Here is a 20,625-nt window from a genome sequence, read left to right as displayed (position 1 = left end):
TTGATTGAGTGTGCATCAATCTGTATTGTGAAAACCAAAAAGACTTTTTTCCTACCTGTGTTATAATAGAATTGAAATAACTCTGACAGTTTAACTGCTTGGCAAGAATTTGTAAAAGTATAAATAAATACTAATGGATACAGCAGTGCGTTTGTTAGTCTGGTCACTTCTGCCAGTTTCTTATAAATTTAACAGTGGCCAGCTGCTGGCCATGACCTTTTTATCCATTCCCAACAGTTATGTTTTCATAGGACCCTACTTTCTATGTCAGTTCAACAGGTTGGCAGTTTCCAGTAATTTGTTTGGGGGAGTCAGAGTTGCGTCCCAGCAACTGTCCTGTGACGTTCCTCCATCAATTCATCTGTTGAGGAAGACCACCTTTTTCCAGAGAGACTTCAGCCCGATCTGTGAAAAATATGGTACATTCTTCACAATTATAACATGGATGCCATTAAAGACATTAGCTTAAAATGCCCACATCCTGTACAGATAGACTGAAATGACACACCTGACAATGTCTGGTGTTATTTAGAAGCATGGTTTGAATCTTCTATGTCAGACATAAAATGTAAATCTGGAATTTTTAATGCACAGAAATTAGATTGAAGTTTTATCTGTAAATGGATAAATGTCTATCCTCAATATATTGCCAAATCAAAGGTTATTCAAAAAGACTGTCTTTTATGTGACAGTAAATTTCCACAAATATGTCTATCTTGTCATAAGAGTCTAGTATGCAAGTCATATAAAAAGATTTATCCTCTTGTTCCACAGGATATGCTGGATTCTAGTCATGATAGGTCCTCAAATATAAAACAGTTGCAAGAGCCTCCTGCAGTAATGCCTTTATCTGAAATAATGCAAACAATTACTGATTTTCTTGAACTTTTGCGATCTTTGCCTAAATTTGATATAGTAAATATGTATGAGGACTTCAGTCAAGAATGGAATAAGTTAAAAGATACTGTTTCTGATACTAAAAAGTTAACTGCAGATTTAAAACAAATCTAAGAGCTTTATAGGAACGGCCTTGCTAAGGCACAAGAAGAACATCTTGACATAGTGAGGGCTATTACTATACTTCTTAAAAAGATTTTAACAGCTTTTCAAGATATGTCTAAAAACAGTACAACAGAAAAGGCATGCCATCTAGAGGTAGAGACTGAAACTTTACATACTGAAAATTATGCTTTAAAGGAGGAATTGGACAAAGCCCGTAAAGATTTATTAACTGCACAAAATAGACCAATTGCTAGTAGACGGAGAACAGCAGGAATGGCAGTCATTTCCCCTGCTGATACTTACCAACAGTCTCATTTATTGCAGACTCTGCCTCAGTGGCAAGATAAAAAAGGAATTTGTTTCAATATGTTGGCATTTGAAGAATGGTTGATATACACTGTGGGATCTACTTGGAGTGATGCTTTGTTTAGATGTTTTATCGCATTTATTCCAAAAATGTTTAAAGTTATACATAGAAACAGATAAATGTTCCCTGGACAGTAGAACAGCCCGTATGGCAGCTATTCTTAAAGCATATACTCAGGGTCAACCTTTGACTCCTGAATTACTTGACTATTTTAAAATTACTATTACAGATAAACTGATGGAACAAGCAGATCATTTCAAGCTTGCCTATCAGGTGGTCTATGGTAAAAATGGCGACCTAATGAAAGAACCAGAGGTACAGCAAATGCTTATACATACCTTTTTAAAGCAGGTAAAGAGAATACCAGATGACATTAAATATATTTATGAATTAGGGTCTAAAACCTTAAAAGAAGTGGCCCAAAAACTCATCAGAGGTAAGACAATGGGGGATGGTGGAAAGTCATATACACATAACATTTGTTCTGTAGAGGGGGAACAAAGTAGATGGTCCGATGAAAGGACAGGTTCATGGGAACCTTGAGCAGCTTCTGCTTCAGCTATGCCAATGGCAGATACACAGCATAGTTCAGAAAAACAAGTAATTTGTTTTACTTGTAAGAAAATAGGCCATATTAAACAAGACTGTCCAGATTATAAATGATGGAAAGAAAGCCAAATACAAAAGGGTATCTATGCAGACAATGCTAATTCTTCTAAACCTAAATCTAGGGAACCAAGTCATGGAAAGAGGGGCACACATGATGATAAGCAATCACATGAACAAATTCAAAAGAATTCAGGGCAAAATAAGGTATGTCCTGTAGAGTACACGGAAAATCCACCACATAATCCCTCATATGGTACAGGTCAGGAAGTGAAACATGAAATAGAAAGCACAGAGTACACTTTAGACAGTGATGATACAAGAAACAGAACATGCTGTCTGTGTAATCAGAGATGTACCCAGGCAGACGGATCAAAACTAATTTCATTCCGATCAGGGGTGTGCTCCCCCACCTAAGTAACTTTTCTGGCCACTTTTAGACGTGGAGAAGATGGACATCCACTAGTGGATGTATGGGTGGAGGGGACATTATGGAAGGATGTTCTACTTGATACTGGGGTGGCAGTCTTGGTTACCAATATGCAGTTATATGTAAATCCAATCAAAAAATCAGACATTCAAGGGTTCGATGGCAGTACCTACATGGCTATAGGTAGCAAATCAGTTAAAATATGTTTCACAGAAAATGGATCTCCAGTGGAGGGCACATTTCTTATGAATTTGAGTTGTGGGACAACAATCCTTGGGACAGATATCCTAGGTAACCTGGGAATAGCATCTAACTTCACTAACAGGGCTTTGTGGTCAGCCAGTACAAATAACAGTCTTAATACTGTTGAACAGTTTCCTTGTTTTGTGATAGATTTGGACAAGAACAAAGAAGACATTGACAAAAGACACACAGAGATGCAGGACAAAAGGGAACAAATTAAACAGCAATTTCAGCCCTTGTGGGCTACATCAAAAACAGATTGTGGCATTTAGAAATGCTGGTTAGTGTAGGTAGTCCTATAGATTACAGTCCTCCATTTCAGAAGCTATATCCAATTCCCAAAGAGGTGGGAGAGATATGAAGAGGTGTATAGAAGAAAGGGAATGAGCAATCATAATACAAAAAGGTCATAGTCCTACAAATTCACCAATTTGGCCAGTGAAAAAGAAGGATGGTAGTTACAGATTAGTTAGTGACCTATGGAAAGTTAATCAATTCACCACCCCTCATGCACATCTGGTTCCGGGGGTACCAGAATTGGCAGCGAGAATAAAACCTCAAAGTAAATGGTTCACAGTTATTGATTTAGCTAATGGATTTTTTGCAGTCCCCTTACAAAAGTAAGACTGGCAACAGTTTGCTTTCACCTTTGATAACCAAGAGTATGTGATGACGTGCTTACCACAAGGATTTCAGAATAGCCCTGTGATTTTTCATCAAGTCGTGGGGAAAATTTTGAAACCCTTTGAGACAGATGACAGTGTCATTCATTACATTGATGACATTCTTATTCAGACAGAAGCAATGGAACAGCATGAAAAACCTCTTTAAAAAGTCCTACACGCTCTACAGGATGCAGGATTCAAGTTAACAGTGAAAAGGTTCAGGTTTTCTCACAAGAGATGAAGTTTCTGGGAACAATTGTCTGTCCCACTGGCAGATCCCCTTGTGAGGAGAGAGTAAAATGAATTCTGGAGTTGCCTCAACCATTGACCATTTCAGAATTGCATACATTTCTAGGGATTATGAACTACAACAGAGAGTTCATAGAAGATTACACAGCAGCTGCTGTGCCCATATATAAAATGTTAGTGGATCAAAAACAGGAACCCTGTTTAAAGTGGGGCAGAGAGAAGTGGAGGCTTTTGAACTCTTAAAGAAGAAATTGATGCAGGCCACTGAGTTGGTAGCACCTGATAATAGGCAATATTTTATCTTGCAGGCAGCTGCAGGGAATGACACTATTTTGGTAGTTCTCCTGCAATACTGGTTTCAGGGACATGACGGTAAGGTCGAAAGGACACCTTGACCAGTGACTTTCTGCAGCCAGAAATTAACCCCAGTTGAAAAGGGGTATCACCCATGCATTCAACAACAGTTGGCCATATATTGAGGAATCAAACAGAGTATTTGACAGTTCTTTTGAAAATCATTGTGCAAACAACACATCAGCCTACTAAGATTTTATTAAATTCCACAGAAATGAACAAGATCACAGAAGGGTTGAGTCAAACCATTTTTTCAAAATGGATGACCCTATTTAGTACAAAGAATGTACAAATTCAGATGGGAGACAAGTATTATCTTTCAGACCTTGTCAATTAAGGCAGAAAATCCCATAATTGTGTTCAGAGTTTAGAATGTCCAGAAGTTTCACCATTGAATGCGCATTTTCAAAGTAATATACCCATGGTTTACGTAGATGGGGCAAGGTTCTAGAAAGATGGAAAATACTTGACAGGATTTGTGGTAATCCCAAGAGATGGCCAAAAGCCTATTCTGAAGAGACTGCCAAGTTACATGTGAGCCCAAATGGCAGAGTTAGAAGCAGTAAAATATATGTTTTACAACATTTTGAGCCTGTTGATATTTACAGTGATAGTGCCTATGTGGTAAATTCTTTATGTTTACATATAGCAACTTGGGCCAGAAGGGGATTCATCGACAGTGTTGGAAAACCCCTCAAACATGCTCTGGTTTTATGAGAGTTATGAGCATTTATTACCCAAAATGACTTACAGGGAAAATTTAATATAGTAAAAATTAAAGCACATCAGAGATGTTACACAGAATAGAGGAAATGCTTTGGCAGATACCAAAGCAAAATCAGCAGCTGAATCAGGTGAGTGGTTAGATCCACATGAGTGTCTTGAACAAATAGAACAGGTAATGTCAGTCAAAACATTTACACCTGCAGAAATACAGGATTTGGTGACCCTTCAGAAAGAGAAAGGGATTCCTGAAGAACTAGACAGACGTATATGGGAAGGGGATGCCAAACAGGAAATTTTTGTCTATCTGATGCCAGATGGCAGAAAAATACCATATCTCCCAAAAGATCTAACTCAACAATTGGTCAAATATAATCACAAAATCTTTGGCCACATAGATACAGAAAAACTATGGAGTATAGTGAAACAGAAGATGTGGAATCCATTTCTAAAACGGCTGTGTAAGACAGTATTCGAGGAATGTTTGGTTTGTCTACAAACTAACACCAGCTTAAAGAGGCCTAAATTCCATAGAGTGCCAGTGGCAGATGGGCCATGGTATACTATCCAAGTAGATTATGCAGGACCACTCCCATTTGCAAAAGGGGGATATAAATATCTATTAGTGGTAGTTGATGTATTTTCCAAGTGGGTAGAGGTAATTCCTACCAAATGTATGGCAGTTAAAACTACAGCAGAAGCATTGTGGAAAAACATTTTTGTCCACTGGGGATGGCCCCGGATCACAGAATCAGATAACGGATGCCAATTTACAAGCCAGATAATGTGGCATTTGTGCAAACTGTTGGGGATTCAACACAGGTTTCATGTTTCATATCATCTGCAAGCCAACGGAATTGTTGAAAGGATGAACCGGATGATCAAGGAAAGGTTAAAAAAAAAGCATGTTTGGAAAAAGGCAAGGATTGGGTGAGATATTTGCCAGGTATTCTTTTAGGCATTAGGGTTACACCTAACAGTAAAACAGGAATTTCACCTTTTGAGGTGATGACAGGAAGAAAGATGCCTCTTACGCTTCCTTATGACTCAGAAATGGTAGACAACTTACCATTATTGTCAGCGGTAGAACATCAGAAATGGTTAAACGACATGCATGTATGTGACACAATGACTAGAGAACAAGCTTACCATCTGTGGAAGGTCATGCCAGCGCTTCCTACAGAAATGACATTACTGTGTGGAGATGAGGTACTTGTAAAAAACTTCCTAAAAGAAGGACCATGGGACAATACTTGGCAGGGTCCCTATATGGTGACAGATCAAATAGGACCATTGGTTTACAGAGTTCAGAGGAAGGGCAAGGAAAAGATTAACCCCAGGATACAGGGGACATTCAAGCAAAAGAAGCACATCATATTGGTTCATAGAGATCAGTGTAAGCTAATAAAAGCAAAAACAGAGTTAGGAAAGTAATGATAAATTGAAATTGACTGAGACTGTTACTTTGTTAACAGTGTTAGGAAAATAACAGTTTATTTAAATTTGTTTTTAGATGCTAAGAAATCCAGTTGAAAGACTACCAGAAGAGTCGGAAGAAACTAAATCTTGTGTTTTGAAAGCTGTCTGGGTGTGTTTTGTAATAACGTATGTGATATACATAGTCTATGTTTGGTATGCTATACACATATGTGAAGAGTTAAAGGCAGTAAAACAACCCCACTGGGAGTTTGAAGATCCACAGAATTATACAGAAGATTCATGGCTAAGGCCAAGTACAATTCAGAAAAGAAGTATACCTACGGAAAAAAAGTGTAAATAAAAAGAATGTTAATAAATACCCCAAAAATATAGGAGATATTCACAGCCATGGTTGAGGCCCGGAAAAATGGTAATGAAGGAAGTAAGAATACCAGAGAAATCAATAAAGAAAAACAAGAAGGGAAAACACAAACAAAAAGGAATATACGTATGCCCAAAGCCGTAACTAAAAGGCCACAAAGAAAAAATGGGGAGAAATACTCAAATATAATAAATCATGAGAACAGGGACATCATGACTGGGTACCTGATTTCAATACATTTTTGGTCATGCAAAATTTGTTTGTGAAAATACATAACCAAACAAATTGTTGGGTTTGTAGCCACATTCCTTACAGAGGGAATCCCATTTCATGCATGCCTTGTAAATGTTACAGATGTGGGTTTTACGTTTAAAGGAGCTTATAAAAATAGAATTATAAAACAAACAGTCATAAAAGAACATTTACAGCTGATGGAAGAAGAAAGCATGATACTCTGTTTTCAAAAGAAAGGGACAGTCAGGGTTGGTATTAGTAATTGTAACTATTCCATTATTTTATACCAACTTTGGTCATGTAACAAGCTTGAATATTATGGGGGAATTGATAAAATGGGAACAGAATGGGAGTTAATACATAACATTTCCTTTAAGGAAGGGATGAAAGACTTCTTTAAGAGTGAGACCACAACTAACTTACTGGACCAAGAGAATGTTACAATTCTGGCACAAGGGTTCTTTTTCATATGTGGAAAGAACGCTTATAAATGGCTACTGATAGTGTGGCTAGGATCTTGTTACACAGGATATGCAGTTCCAATGATGAGAATTACTCACAGATTCCCAGAAGATATGGTAAGAAATCACCGGAGAAAGAGGGAAGCTCCTGATAGTTTTTTCCAAAATGGGGGATGACTTAAGACAGCTGGACATAGTGGATGGTGTTATTGTAGGAGTTGGAAACTTCCCGTGGTATGGTGCTGCTAAGGCAATATGGGAACTACGGAAAGTTGCGAAACTGATTGATGTTTTAGCAAATCCAACTTATGGAGCTATCTCAGACATAACAGAAGAAATGGTAGCAATGAAGACGATGGTCCTCCAAAACAGAATGGCCTTGGATTACTTACTTGCAAGCCAAGGGGGAGTATGTGCTTTAATCAAGATGGAATGTTGTATGTACATTCCTGATAAATCAGAATCCATACATCGAGATTTAGAGAGAATTGCTGAGGTTTCCTTGAAATCCAAAAAAAGTGGAGTACAGAGTGGTCCAATTGGTTAAGTGGACTATTTTCAAGCTGGTGGGGTCCTATAATCATAGCCTTGATTGCTCTCATCGTCATTATTTTTTATTAACAACAACTTGTATGTGTGTTAAAGCTTGTCTTAAAAAAATGATTAATCAAGTAACTGCCATCAGTGATAGAGTAATGTATAAAGAAATAGCATTAAGTGCAGTGGATCCATATATTGCAGTGGACCAAGGAGTTCAAAGTACTGAAAATCATATTTTCCTGTAAATTGTTTTTGCATTTTTTCTTTGATTTAATTAAAAAAGGGGAATTGATAGAGATTATATAAAGTTAAATATTTTTCCCCAAAGCAACTGAATGTATGCTGAAGTGCAAAAGGAAAATGTTTGTGTTTTATAAAGTCTAACTTGATAAGTTTTGAAATAAATGTATCTTTCTAAACGAACAAGAAACTGCAAGGCTAAAAGGCAAAAGTTAAAAATAAACAAGTGCTTAAGCAGGCATGAAATGCAAAATTGAAAGTAAACAGCTAAAGGTCAGACACACCTGTAAGAATGAAATATGCTTAGTTACCTTTTACTGTGAATACTTTAGTTAGCTTTTGCTGTAAATGCATACTGTGGGCTAAATGGCATCATGTTATAATAACAAGGAAGTGTGTTCTACAGGGACTTTTCAGAAAGTTTTCAGTTATGGGAATGAAGAACAGAAATCAGTCATGCAGACCACAAGGACATTATAAATAACACTGGTTGCCCTTTGAAAAGGGTATACAAACAATATTGTTTTCTCTTCTTCAGCGACATCTTGAATGAGTGCGCATCAATCTGTATCATTAAAACCAAAATACTTTTTTTCTAGCTGTGTTATAATAGAATTGAAATAACTCTGACAGTTTAACTGCTTGGCAAGAATTTGTAAAAGTACAAATAAATACTAATGGATACAGCAGTACATTTGTTAGTCTGGTCACTTCTGTCAGTTTCTTATTAATTTAACACCTATAATGAGACGGAAAGCAGTTTTGATAAACTTGAGAGACTGACAGAGTCAGGCTGGAGAATCACAAAATGTCATAGATGCCCAAGAGGAACTTGTTCTGAAGTTTAAACTGTTACTTAAAGCTCTTTCTTAAATCTAGTCATAAAATTATAGAAAAGTGCATGGTATAATAACTGGCAAACATTTCATTAAGACCATCAGACAAAAAGGAAGGGTTCAGATGTAGAAATTATTGTATTCTTCTTTGCTGATTAAAAAATCATCTGTCATATTTTGCATACCTTTATACAAAATCAAATGTATATTTTCCAAGAGAAGAAAGCACATTCAAGATTACCAGGAAAAAGAGTATGAAAATTGCAGAAACAAATTTCAGAACATTTTGGACTTGATGGACATGCTGTGGCTACTGAGATTCAGACTGGACTAACATTCCCAATCCTCCTGAGAATTTATATATGCAAGTTACTGCTGGAGGACTTTTGTTTCATTGGGGGATTTGAAAAATGACTCTCATTTTAAAGTCATCCACTTTTTTTTTAGTTTGAAGGTCAAAGAAGTGAATACTGAAAAAAGCAGTCCCTGCACTGACCCTGTAGGACACCACCGGTCACCTTCCTGTTTCCTCACACTCCCATGCCACCTGTACCATATGGCTTCTATCAAACCATACAGGGGTATGTCTTGTACCACTGGCTCCTTGCAAAGATGGCAAGATATGGGAAGGAATCTATGTAAATAGGTAGAGAAGTGGAATGACAGGATACCTGCATATCTGTGCAAGCACCACCAGGTAGTAAACTCTGCCTACTTCATTAGTTCTTTTTTATCTTTACAGAAGTGATCTTGTAATAGTGCTATGAGGGTTCTAAAAAAGAAGACAATTACATGACACAGAGGGAAGGAAATCTGACTATGACCCAGGGAACCTGGTTCAAGTACAGAGGCTGATCATTGAAAGAGTTGGAATGTGAGGATATGTATTAAGGAACTAATGCCATCTCCCCTTTGTGTGGGCTTGAGATGAAAACAGTATAGCCTATAGTCAAGGTTGAAAAATGAGATTTCAGTGGATATTTGAGCTATAAATAATAAGAGGGGCAGGAAGAAACTTAGTTGTTCCACACATGGAGTGAGCTGGAACACACATAGTGCATTACTACAAGGTTGTCCTCCTTAGAGCAGGGCTGTTATTCCCCTTCCAAGTTCATGATCTCTGGAATAATTTTAAGCAATCCCCCTCCTGGTTTCTGTATGGTGTCACATTCCCGGCTCTTGTCCTTCATGAAGGTGCAAAAAAGCCACTGGTAGAGGTAAGGGCCACCTCAAAGAAAGATTACCTTGGACAATCTGCTAGTTTGTTGGCCATTTTTAATTATAACAGTTCTGGCAGCATGTTCACATTTTTTCAATAAAAAATCCTTTGCATGATTATCCCGTGCTAATTACCATTTTCTGCAAAGTTAATTTGAGTCAGGAATTTTTTTTGGAAACATTACTTTCCTCCTAATTTATTTGGCTACAGTATATCTACATGTGGCATCCATTTTCTGGATGATAATATACAGAACAATCTCCTTATTTATTTGGCTACAGTATATCTACATGTGGCATCCATTTTCTGGATGATAATATACAGAACAATCTCCTTATTTATTTGGCTACAGTATATCTACATGTGGCATCCATTTTCTGGATGATAATATACAGAACAATCTCCTTATTTATTTGGCTACAGTATATCTACATGTGGCATCCATTTTCTGGATGATAATATACAGAACAATCTCCTTATTTATTTGGCTACAGTATATCTACATGTGGCATCCATTTTCTGGATGATAATATACAGAACAATCTCCTTATTTATTTGGCTACAGTATATCTACATGTGGCATCCATTTTCTGGATGATAATATACAGAACAATCTCCTTATTTATTTGGCTACAGAATATCTACATGTGGCATCCATTTTCTGGATGATAATATACAGAACAATCTCCTTATTTATTTGGCTACAGTATATCTACATGTGGCATCCATTTTCTGGATGATAATATACAGAACAATCTCCTTATTTATTTGGCTACAGTATATCTACATGTGGCATCCATTTTCTGGATGATAATATACAGAACAATCTCCTTATTTATTTGGCTACAGTATATCTACATGTGGCATCCATTTTCTGGATGATAATATACAGAACAATCTCCTTATTTATTTGGCTACAGTATATCTACATGTGGCATCCATTTTCTGGATGATAATATACAGAACAATCTCCTTATTTATTTGGCTACAGTATATCTACATGTGGCATCCATTTTCTGGATGATAATATACAGAACAATCATCTGCATTTCAAGGCATACTGAATAACATATCCAGGAAGCAAAAGTGGTTAATACTGTTTAAATAGTAGTAAACAGTAAAAGACTTTCACCAGCTAAAAATGTTGACATGGCAACCAGTAATCTGAAGGCAGGGCAGCCATCATTGCATAGCTACCTTTATTTTTTTTTTCACATTTTGTGGTGAGTTGTCAGAACCTGGGCTAAATTTTGTCTAGGCTTTTAAGGGCCTTAGGTCCAATAACCTAATAACTTTCTATGATTCTATGATCATATGAAATCAACATTAACAAACTAAAATATGAAAAATGTAATACTGTTCCTATTTTTCCAAACACTTGTTATTTTAAAGCATAGATTCTGTTTCCTTGGGTTTCCAATAAAAGATCTGTAATGTCTGTTCTATTTAGTGGAAAATCAAAATAAAGAAATACAAGCTCGGCCCCAAAGAGGTTTTGTCAGATGTTTGGGTGTCAACTCATTGCTCTTTCACTAAAGAATCATTACCAAGTGTCATTTATTTTTATCCAAGATGCAGAAAGATTTAAAGGGAGGGAAGAAGACCTCTCTTTTCATGGTAGGACTGATGCATGGTTTCTTATTCACTATGTTTCCCTGCTCTAGTTACAGTCTGAATTTGATACTCATCGAAACAGCTGTTGGGATGGGGAATTTCAAAGTTGCGATGGCATAAAATTTTGTCTTTAGGTGACAATTTAAAATTGCAGTGTATCTGTACAATCCATCTTCTGAACAGCAATGACAAAGTACCATAAATCACACACAGTTAAACAATAAAAACATCATCTTTGGTGCTTTACCACCACTCCCTGTGAATTACTACAGTTGTACGAAATCACATTTCCGACAAGCATATAAAAAATGAAGATCCATACAAAGGGCAGAGACTATCAACAACATGTAAAGATTACACCTATTCTTACACAAAAAATGTACCACAGTTTGCTGCATTAACTATCCAAATCCCACTACCGAACATATATGTAAATATGAAACTCGATCAGTCCCTGAATTAAGCACGAGCACATTTTAAACCTAACGCAATGGAATCGCATTACTTGATTACTTAGTGCCGTTTTAGCCAACAAATATACCAATGACAGACTAACATTTTCTGAAGTTATGTAGTTTCAAGTTTAACTACGTAATGTATCCATTGTATCCATTGAATATCATTTTATTTAGTTTAGGATCTATGAGGCTGTGTCAGCAAGGAGTGATACTGAGGCATAAGACAAACATATATTATCTGTTTTTCATGGTGCTTGTACATTGCACATGTGTTTGAGTATTTGTAACTCTTTGTGAGATACATGAGGTTTTCTCCCTTATTATGTTTATAAATGCTTGGCCTGTCATTTGGTTCACTTGTATTAGTATAGAGCTGTCAAGGAATGAAAAAAGTCAAATGTCTGTGTTCTCATGCTTTGGGCTGGCAGTATTTTCTTTTTATGCTGTGTCAGTCTTGACAGGAATCCAAGGCAGACACAGTCAAGTCTGCTGTTGGTACTAGGCAGAAAATGAGCATTAGATAACACTGCTGTTAGGTTAGTGGTGACAGTTGTTTGTGTTTTCCATTGTAACCTGTAAAATGGTGCCAGGAACGTTCACTGTCTAGCAAAGAATATTGTCAGCTACGCATCACTAGAAGGAACAGATGCATGTGAAAATACTGTGTTCCAGACAGCTTTACTGAATGTGATTCCAGGCCTCAAAAAATGTTTTTGATTTATAGAAATGTCATGGATTTTGAAGTCATCTTAAAACACTCACATTAGGTACTTAGCCATTCCCTTTACTGAAGAGGCAAATGCATTTTAAGTGCTTATTTTGGTGACCTTTGTAGTTATTCATATCAGCCATGTAGCTTTATTCAGTAAGTTTAATCTGAGACATACTCATGTGAGCTATTTGTGATACATATTTATATTGATAACATGTTCAGGAATGGATTTTGATATTTGATACACTGTGTTGTGAGGTATTTCAGTTACTATGACATGTAATATGGAATTTTCTGCTATTTTGTTAGAATGCTACATTGTGGCTCTTAGCCATGTTTGCTGAAGGATTTCTGTCTGAAGTGCATATTATTTAACACTTACAATTTATTTTTAGATTAATATGGGGTACATTCTTACCTCTACTAGTGGGTGCCAGTGAGTTATAGGCTTTCGGGGATAAGCCAGCATTTCATTCCAGTGATCTCGCCCCAGACCTTCTGCATCAAGTCCAACTCTGCAAACCCCAATTACCTCATTATGGCCTACACTGTAAGACAAATTACGAAAAATCACTTGTTTTATATTGTTTAAGTACTTCACAGAGGACGAATGAAATACACAGCTATGAAAAAATACTGTACAATCACATGAGAATCAGTATCCAGTGTTATCAATCCTGAACACCAGAATATACACACACATATGTATATACACACACACATATATATATATATACACACACATGTGTGTGGGTGTGTAGGACTAAACTATTTATGTTGCTTGTAAGTTCAGTTTCAGCTGCCTGCCTTATACAGGAAGTTCTGCAAATTGTCACTCTCCCTTTCCACTGTGCAGTTAGGAGAAATAATAATCTCCCAGTCAGTTTGGGTTAAGCTTCCCAACATCCAATCAATGACAGTATATGTTGCACAGATACAACCAATAATAAGCTGTTTATACAGGAAACAGGAAGTCTTAGGAGTTTCCTAGAGTTTTTGTACCCCTTGTACATATCTTTTTACATTTTCACAACCAGATGCATTCCTTACAAACGAGACATGTTTCCAGTGCACTCATTCCAGGTCATTGTGAGGAATCCGTTAAGCACAATTCCCTCACAGCCAGCATAAAGGGAGAGTTTGTTATTATCTGTACCTGTATTAGTATGTTGGTATAAAAATGTATCTGTTGGTATAAAAATTTAGTGACAGCCTATTCTTTATTTCTTTTTAAAAACAGAACATAACTTAAAACCTACTTTTTGTCTTAGAAAGTCTTCTGTTTCTACCTTTAACTCACCGATCATAATCCATCACAGCAATGGAAAGGCTGACCTGGTCCATGTTCTCTGGAGGAATATCAAAAATGATAGCTTCATTGTAAACGGGGTTCAGTGTGCTCTTTTTTGTAGTCGTTTTCCGTTTCTTCAACCTTCTGCCCTCACACATTAGTGACACTTTCACATAAGGATCTAGAAAAAAAGAAAGTTGTGTTATGTGTGTCATAGTACCTCATGAACATGATTAAGGTTTATAACAAATGCTTCAGGAAGGAGGCATAGAATAAATAGAATAACTGTCACTCAGCTGAACCATATAACCTAACTCTCTTAAACTATTGTGCCCTTAAAACATTGCAAATGTATATTAATACTTTTAGAAAACTTGTGGATGATATTACAATGATCTGAGCAATCGGAGTGTCCATACTTACGAAGAAGAGAACAGAGCTAGGAACATATAAAAGGATTTGAATAGCCATGGATTTGTAGATATAATGTCTCACTCCTACAAAACATGGTTCAGTATTATGACTGAGTAACAGCAGCTATATAACAGATTGTAAGTCTGTGGATGTTTTAGATGATCTTTGGGAAAGATTTTAATTCTGTGTCACACATGAAGCTAACTTTTAAGATGAATTTAACAGGAACAGGATGAAGAGAATGACAGTGACACAGTTAAAGAACAAGTCACCATGGAGAGACCAGAAGACTGAAATGAGAGGAATGTTGTTGTCCACCCTCTCGATGACTAGTTGCTTATCACAAGGATCCTTAATGGGCATATACTATTTGAAATTTCTGTAGAACATCATATATCACTTGGATAATAAGTAAACATATATATATTACACACGCATGCACACATAGATATAAATATAGATGTGTGTGTGTGTGTGTGTGTGTGTGTGTGTGTGTGTGTGTGTGTGTGTGTGTGTGTGTGTGTGTGTGTGTGTGTGTATAGAAGTGGCTACTAAACATACTAAGTTATATCACTGTGATCAGCGAACTCCTTCTGATGTTACATTTAATAATGGTGGTGGTTATTTTCAGTGTTTATCTACTCTGTGGTTAAGGTATGACTCAAAAACAGAAGCACAGAACTGTAGGATGGGGTTGTAAAGAGGCTTAGTGCAAATTTGCATTCATATTTCAAATGCTAATGACACATGTTGCTGTTTTTTTTTCGTTTGTTTTCTTTTTTCATAGAGCCCTTGCAGTCTTATGTTTTTATGTATATGTATAGGAACACTTTTTATAAAAACAAAAGAAAAAATAATGATATATAGAGTTATGTGCTGTTAGGCTGTTGGATAAGTAGGGACAGGATTTGGAACCCAGAGGTTTTAAAATAAAAAAGCCTGGTTATTCAATAGTGCTCCTCTGGAAACCAGTTGTCTTTTAATATTTCTAAATATCGTGTTTTTATCTTAATGCTAAAGTAATAAGCAATCATGTTTGTTTGGCTGAGGTTTGTAAATGAGTTTTTTTTATTTTATTTTATTTTATTTTTTGCAGGGGGATATAATTTCAGTGAGGGATTGGCATACTTAAATTGGGTAGGGAAAGTTCCTTTTCAGGTAGTTACTTTATTAAGGTAGCAGGATATTTTTGAGGACTAAGACAATGTTTTTATTTACTCAGCACTGCATGATATCTGAATCTAGTCACAGGCCTAGGTATTTGAATTGGAGGGTGATATCTATCCGTCTTTTAGCTAAGATCAAGTGTAGTGATTTACCTGATGAGTGAGTGAATGACCAATCACTCTGTATTTCATTTAGTCCTACGTGGGATATGAACAGCACTGATTTAGTTTTAATGTGGATAGTTAATAATCCATGGATGGAGAGAATTGTCTGTAATCAGATATTTTATATTTTGAGTTTCATTAAGAGTTGAGAAAGAGGATGATATAAAAAACAACCATGGTATTCACATAAAGAGTAATTCTGATATTGGAGGTGGCAGAAATGGTGAGCGGCCATGGTGGTGCAGTGGTTTAGCGTTGCCGCCTCACAGCAAGAGGTTCTCCGGTTGAATTCTCATCTGGGGTGCCTTCTGTGTGGAGTCTGCATGTCCTCCCTGTGGTCGCGTGGGTTTCCTCCGGGTGCTCCGGTTTCCTCCCACATCCCAAAAGACATGCTGTAGGTGGATTGGACACTCTAAACTGGCCCTAGGTGTGAGTGTGTGTGTGCCTTCTGTGGAAGGTTGGGCGCTGGGCTGGCAACTCGACACCGTAAAACTCCACTGCCAATCATGAGCGGACAGGTGATCCGCTGTGGCGACCCCTAACTGGGAAAAAGCCAAAAGAAGAAGAGGTGGCAGAAATGGCAGTAATGAACAGAAGAAAAGTGCAGCAAGAACAGAGCTGTGCAGAACACCTTTAACAAGGAGTAAGGATTGAGAGATGATGTAGACCCAACTGTTATACAGAGGGAACTGGTGAACTAGTTTATGACATCAGCATTAAAGCCCACTTGAAAAAGGAAGTGGTAAGGATTGTATAATTCACCAGGCCATAGGTCTTAGCAAGGCATTCAAAGATTGCTCAAAGATTGCTCCAATGAGAACATTTCAATTAGTCCCTCCCAAAATGTCATGTCCAGAGGGCAGTCATAGTGCTTTTCCCAGTCCAGAGTTGATGATTGTATCAGAAGCCATATCTTTAAAAATAATAATTTCTATAAATGTGGATGGGTTTTTCTTGTAACTTTTCCAAAGCTGGTAGTAAGGACACTGGGTTAAAATTAGTAATGGACTTGGGAGATGAGGCTTTGGGAACGGTAGTATGATCTCAGGTTGACATAAACTAGCAAAGGGGATTTAGATACAAAAACTATGCTGGACTTCTAACTCCTTTGGCCTAATAGGATAAAGTCTTTAATATGCTCAAGGTGACCAGTGTTAAATTGCAGGATCATGTGCCTGTTGATGTTTGCATGGGGAGGATAGGGTGGGGTGATCTGGGTCCTAAGGTATCAAAATGCCCTTCACAGGAGGAATGGTAGACATAAAGGTGACCACAAGGCATTTATATAGCTCACCACATCACTTCATGATAGACCTAATTGCCAGTAGAAGTAAGCATGCACCTGCAAGAGGGAATGCAAAGAAGTCCCTATGGTGATGTGGTATACAATCCCAACCCAGGAGAAAAGATAGGCCATAAAACAAGGAAAACCTCTGATGGCTACCTGGATGATGACTCACATGACTGGCTGTTCACCAAAGAAGTATGAATGGGTCAATCAATAAACGGAATACCTGATGGTCAAATGGCAGTGTGGAGGAAAAGGATATAGAAATAGACATTTGAATGAAGTGCTTTTTAAACCAAAATGACAGGATGGTAAAGCCATGAGACTGAGCAAAGGACCCTGGTCAAAAAATGCATCAGTATCCCTGATTGTGATCTGTCTGAAGTGGAACTTTGGTGTTAGTGATGAGGCAGAACAAGAGGTTTTCCATGACACTCTGGTCAGGGAACAAGGAAGTGTCTATGTGTACATATGTATGGGGAAAGGGAGCAGGGAGTTAATATTTTTTGAAAGAACTGACCTTGGATGTCTGGTGCATAGGGTGGTACAGGGTGGTGTATAAGCTTGGATATTTGAGACTCTCCAAATTGTTGAGTTGACTTCATTCAAGAACAATGGGGAGATGTGGGAGATGGATGCTTGTTTATTATGGAATCTGGAAGTTTAATGATGCCATATCATTTTTTTGGCCACATTCTTATGAAGATGAGCCTCTCACTAACATATACAGAGGATCTGACATTCCAGTTTTATTAAGCATTGCATCTGAGTTTTAGTAAACAGAAGACTTCCAACTTCATCAAACCATTAGTTTGATAAGTGAAATGGAAGTTGTGGAAATCATAGAGTCTAAAGGAATGGAGATATGATGCAGAGATTGGGGGGAGGCTTGCAAACTTCTCTAAATCTTGTAATGTGGGAAAGCAAGATGGTTTACTGACAAATTTAGAGTTGCACAAAATGACAAAACGTGGATATAACTGCTACAAGCTTTAAACTGCCTCCTGTAATAAACAGCCTCCATCCCCTTCTCCTAAGGACAGACGCACGTCTAGGTCACCAGTACCTGCCAGTGTCCTATTTACCTTAATATTGACCGCATGTCCTTCACAGCTACTCCCAGTATCCTAGAAAGATTGTGTATGTGTACAGTAAATCTAATATATACCAAAGGCTGAATGGATGAGATACCCTTAATTTCCTGGAACATTAAGTTCAAGATTACCTCCCTGTCAGTTGGTGTTTGGTCACAGTTTATGTATTCTGGAAGTTTCTATATCATCTGGCAGTTGCCTTTAAGCACTCCTCAAACAAGAATAAGTCTGGGTGAAGGAAGCTACATCCTATAGTCCTAGCTGCACTGGTAGCCCTTCTTTTTGAGTTTAAGATTCTAGCCCGCAGAGGAGTGTGCTAGTCCATTCACCTGTCCTGGTAATATGAGTATCAGACACCTGAAGAGGATTAAGGAGCTGTTAATGAGCTGCTTTCTGTGGTCCAGTGGTGCAGGGTTTGATTCCCTCAGCCTCCATTTACTAACTGTGCAACTCTAAGCAATTCACTTAACCAGACACTGTTCCTGGGCTAAGTCTTAGCAAGGGTCATGGAGGTCAGTGCTCTACCTCTCAAAACAGATGTAAACAAATATTCATTGTTTTGGATATTCCTGGATGGAATGATGTCAGGGAGGAAACAAGGGAGCATGCATATGTCTCCTAGTTGTATCCATATATAAACATTCCCCAATGGAATCTCAATTCCATCACAGAAGAGTACACTACCATCTTCTGAACCCCAGGACACCCAAAATATGGGCTGAACTTATCTTCAAAATGTTCTGTTCTGTTGCAGTAACTGATTCCTTGTATATTTTAAACTGCAGTCTACGATGTGTATACAGCGATACAGTGCTTTTTGCAAATAATCATGCTTCATAAGAATATTGTTTGAATTTATTAAGAACTGCTGCATACATCAGCTAATATACTTCCTAAATACTCTAATCGGAAGAAAACCTTGTTGAACGTATAATATTTTGTCTTACATTCTTAACAGTGAAAAGACCAGGAAAAATAATTAAATGATTGCTTAGAGATAAAAGCATCCGATCCCTTGTGGCAAAGGAAACAACATATTTCCAAGTGACTTCCTTACTGCATCTCTCAGTATACAGTTGCCATGTCAGCCAACATCATTGTCTTAACGAGCTGCAGAGGAAAGATTTTAATGCCATGGCACCCTGCACACTCGCTGAAGAGCTGCTTCAACCAATAATTGCTTATAATGGCTGTTCCTGTGCATCTGATAACAGTGAACTAACATCAGCGTTTCTCTGCAATGGCCTGACCTGACTTTAAAGTGCTAAACTGCAACTTAAGAGAAGTTAAGTAACTGAAACACAGCAAATCATTTCCAGCTTTTTTTTTCTTTGTGGTTTAAAGTCATTTGCATGGCTGTTTGTATTCTACAGCGTTGTGTACTAATCTGTCTCCTGCGTAAAATGCTGAATGTGTCCTGTGATAGGTAGTAGCCATTTACCATTTAGCATAAAGTCTGCCGGCTTATTTGCATGCCTTATCAGTCATTATGTGGCAGTATTGCCCTGGCTGATGGACCTAAAGTTAGCTTCAAGAGATGGGGTCCCAGGGTTATACATGTGCAGTGTAAATGACGATATACAGTGGTGGTAATTATGGGGACTGCTATTGTCTTGGTTCTATAGTACATTTTAATTTTGCTGCACTGCTCATAATAAACCTAATAGCCCAGTCTTTAGTTTCCTTGTCAATCTTTTCCCTCTAGTCATATAATGGAAACAGCCTATAAATACAAATGCAGCTGTTGTAACTATTTCGTATTTGCCTCATATTCCCATTTTAGCTCACTTATTCTCTGTTTCCCTTTTTGTATAAACTGTTTTTTAGTTTGTAACTTAATTCATGTATGATACTGCAGTTTGTTGTCAGGTCAACTTATGTTTATACCAACTAATTATACATACTATTCACCCAGTGTTTCTCTTTTTAAATAACTTGAATAGTAATTGTCTCTATACAGCCCAGGCCAGACCTCTCAGCTGTACAGATTTTAGATGTACATACCTACTTTCAGACTTTATTTATGCCTTCACATGATGCACCTATTTTTTTTAGGATATGCCCCATTTTCAGGCTTGGTTTACTGCTGCACATGATTTTATGAATTTGCCCCTCATCACACATGATTTTGAAACTGTTTAATATGCAACAAACTAGACTATCTGATGAACATATTAGTGTCACCAATAATTTAAAGAACGAGGGCCTACATGCTACATCTCCCTTTTTCAGAGGCAAAAATAAATAACATTAAAAGGTATATATTTGTAATATTATTCATTAAAGTCTACAGATTTTAGACTTCACCTTTGTTGATGTGCTTTAATTTTTGTGCCATTTTGCCACTCCATATTTTTAAACTTGTGTTTCTGACTAGTATCTTACAGTCCAGTAATATGTTAACTGGCATTCAAATTTGATGCTAATTAGATGTCCAAATTTTTGTTTGGATG

General features: G+C 37.3%; 1 protein-coding gene across 1 annotated transcript in view; it reads right to left on the bottom strand.

Moving 5' to 3' along the window:
• SYT10 (synaptotagmin 10) overlaps window positions 1-20,625 on the bottom strand; it is a 305,614-nt gene that overhangs the window by 42,148 nt on the left and 242,841 nt on the right. The window contains exons 5-6 of the mRNA XM_044087458.1: window positions 14,055-14,226; window positions 13,173-13,302 (exon numbers count right to left, since the gene is read on the bottom strand). Of these exons, the coding sequence (XP_043943393.1) occupies window positions 13,173-13,302; window positions 14,055-14,226 (302 nt within the window). The remainder of the gene's footprint in view (window positions 1-13,172; window positions 13,303-14,054; window positions 14,227-20,625) is intronic.

This window comes from Protopterus annectens, chromosome 11.part0 (genome assembly GCF_019279795.1).
Source record: "Protopterus annectens isolate FY-2018-M chromosome 11.part0, PAN1.0, whole genome shotgun sequence".
Classification (NCBI taxonomy): domain Eukaryota; kingdom Metazoa; phylum Chordata; order Ceratodontiformes; family Protopteridae; genus Protopterus; species Protopterus annectens.
This window is presented reverse-complemented; position numbering and strand designations above follow the sequence as displayed.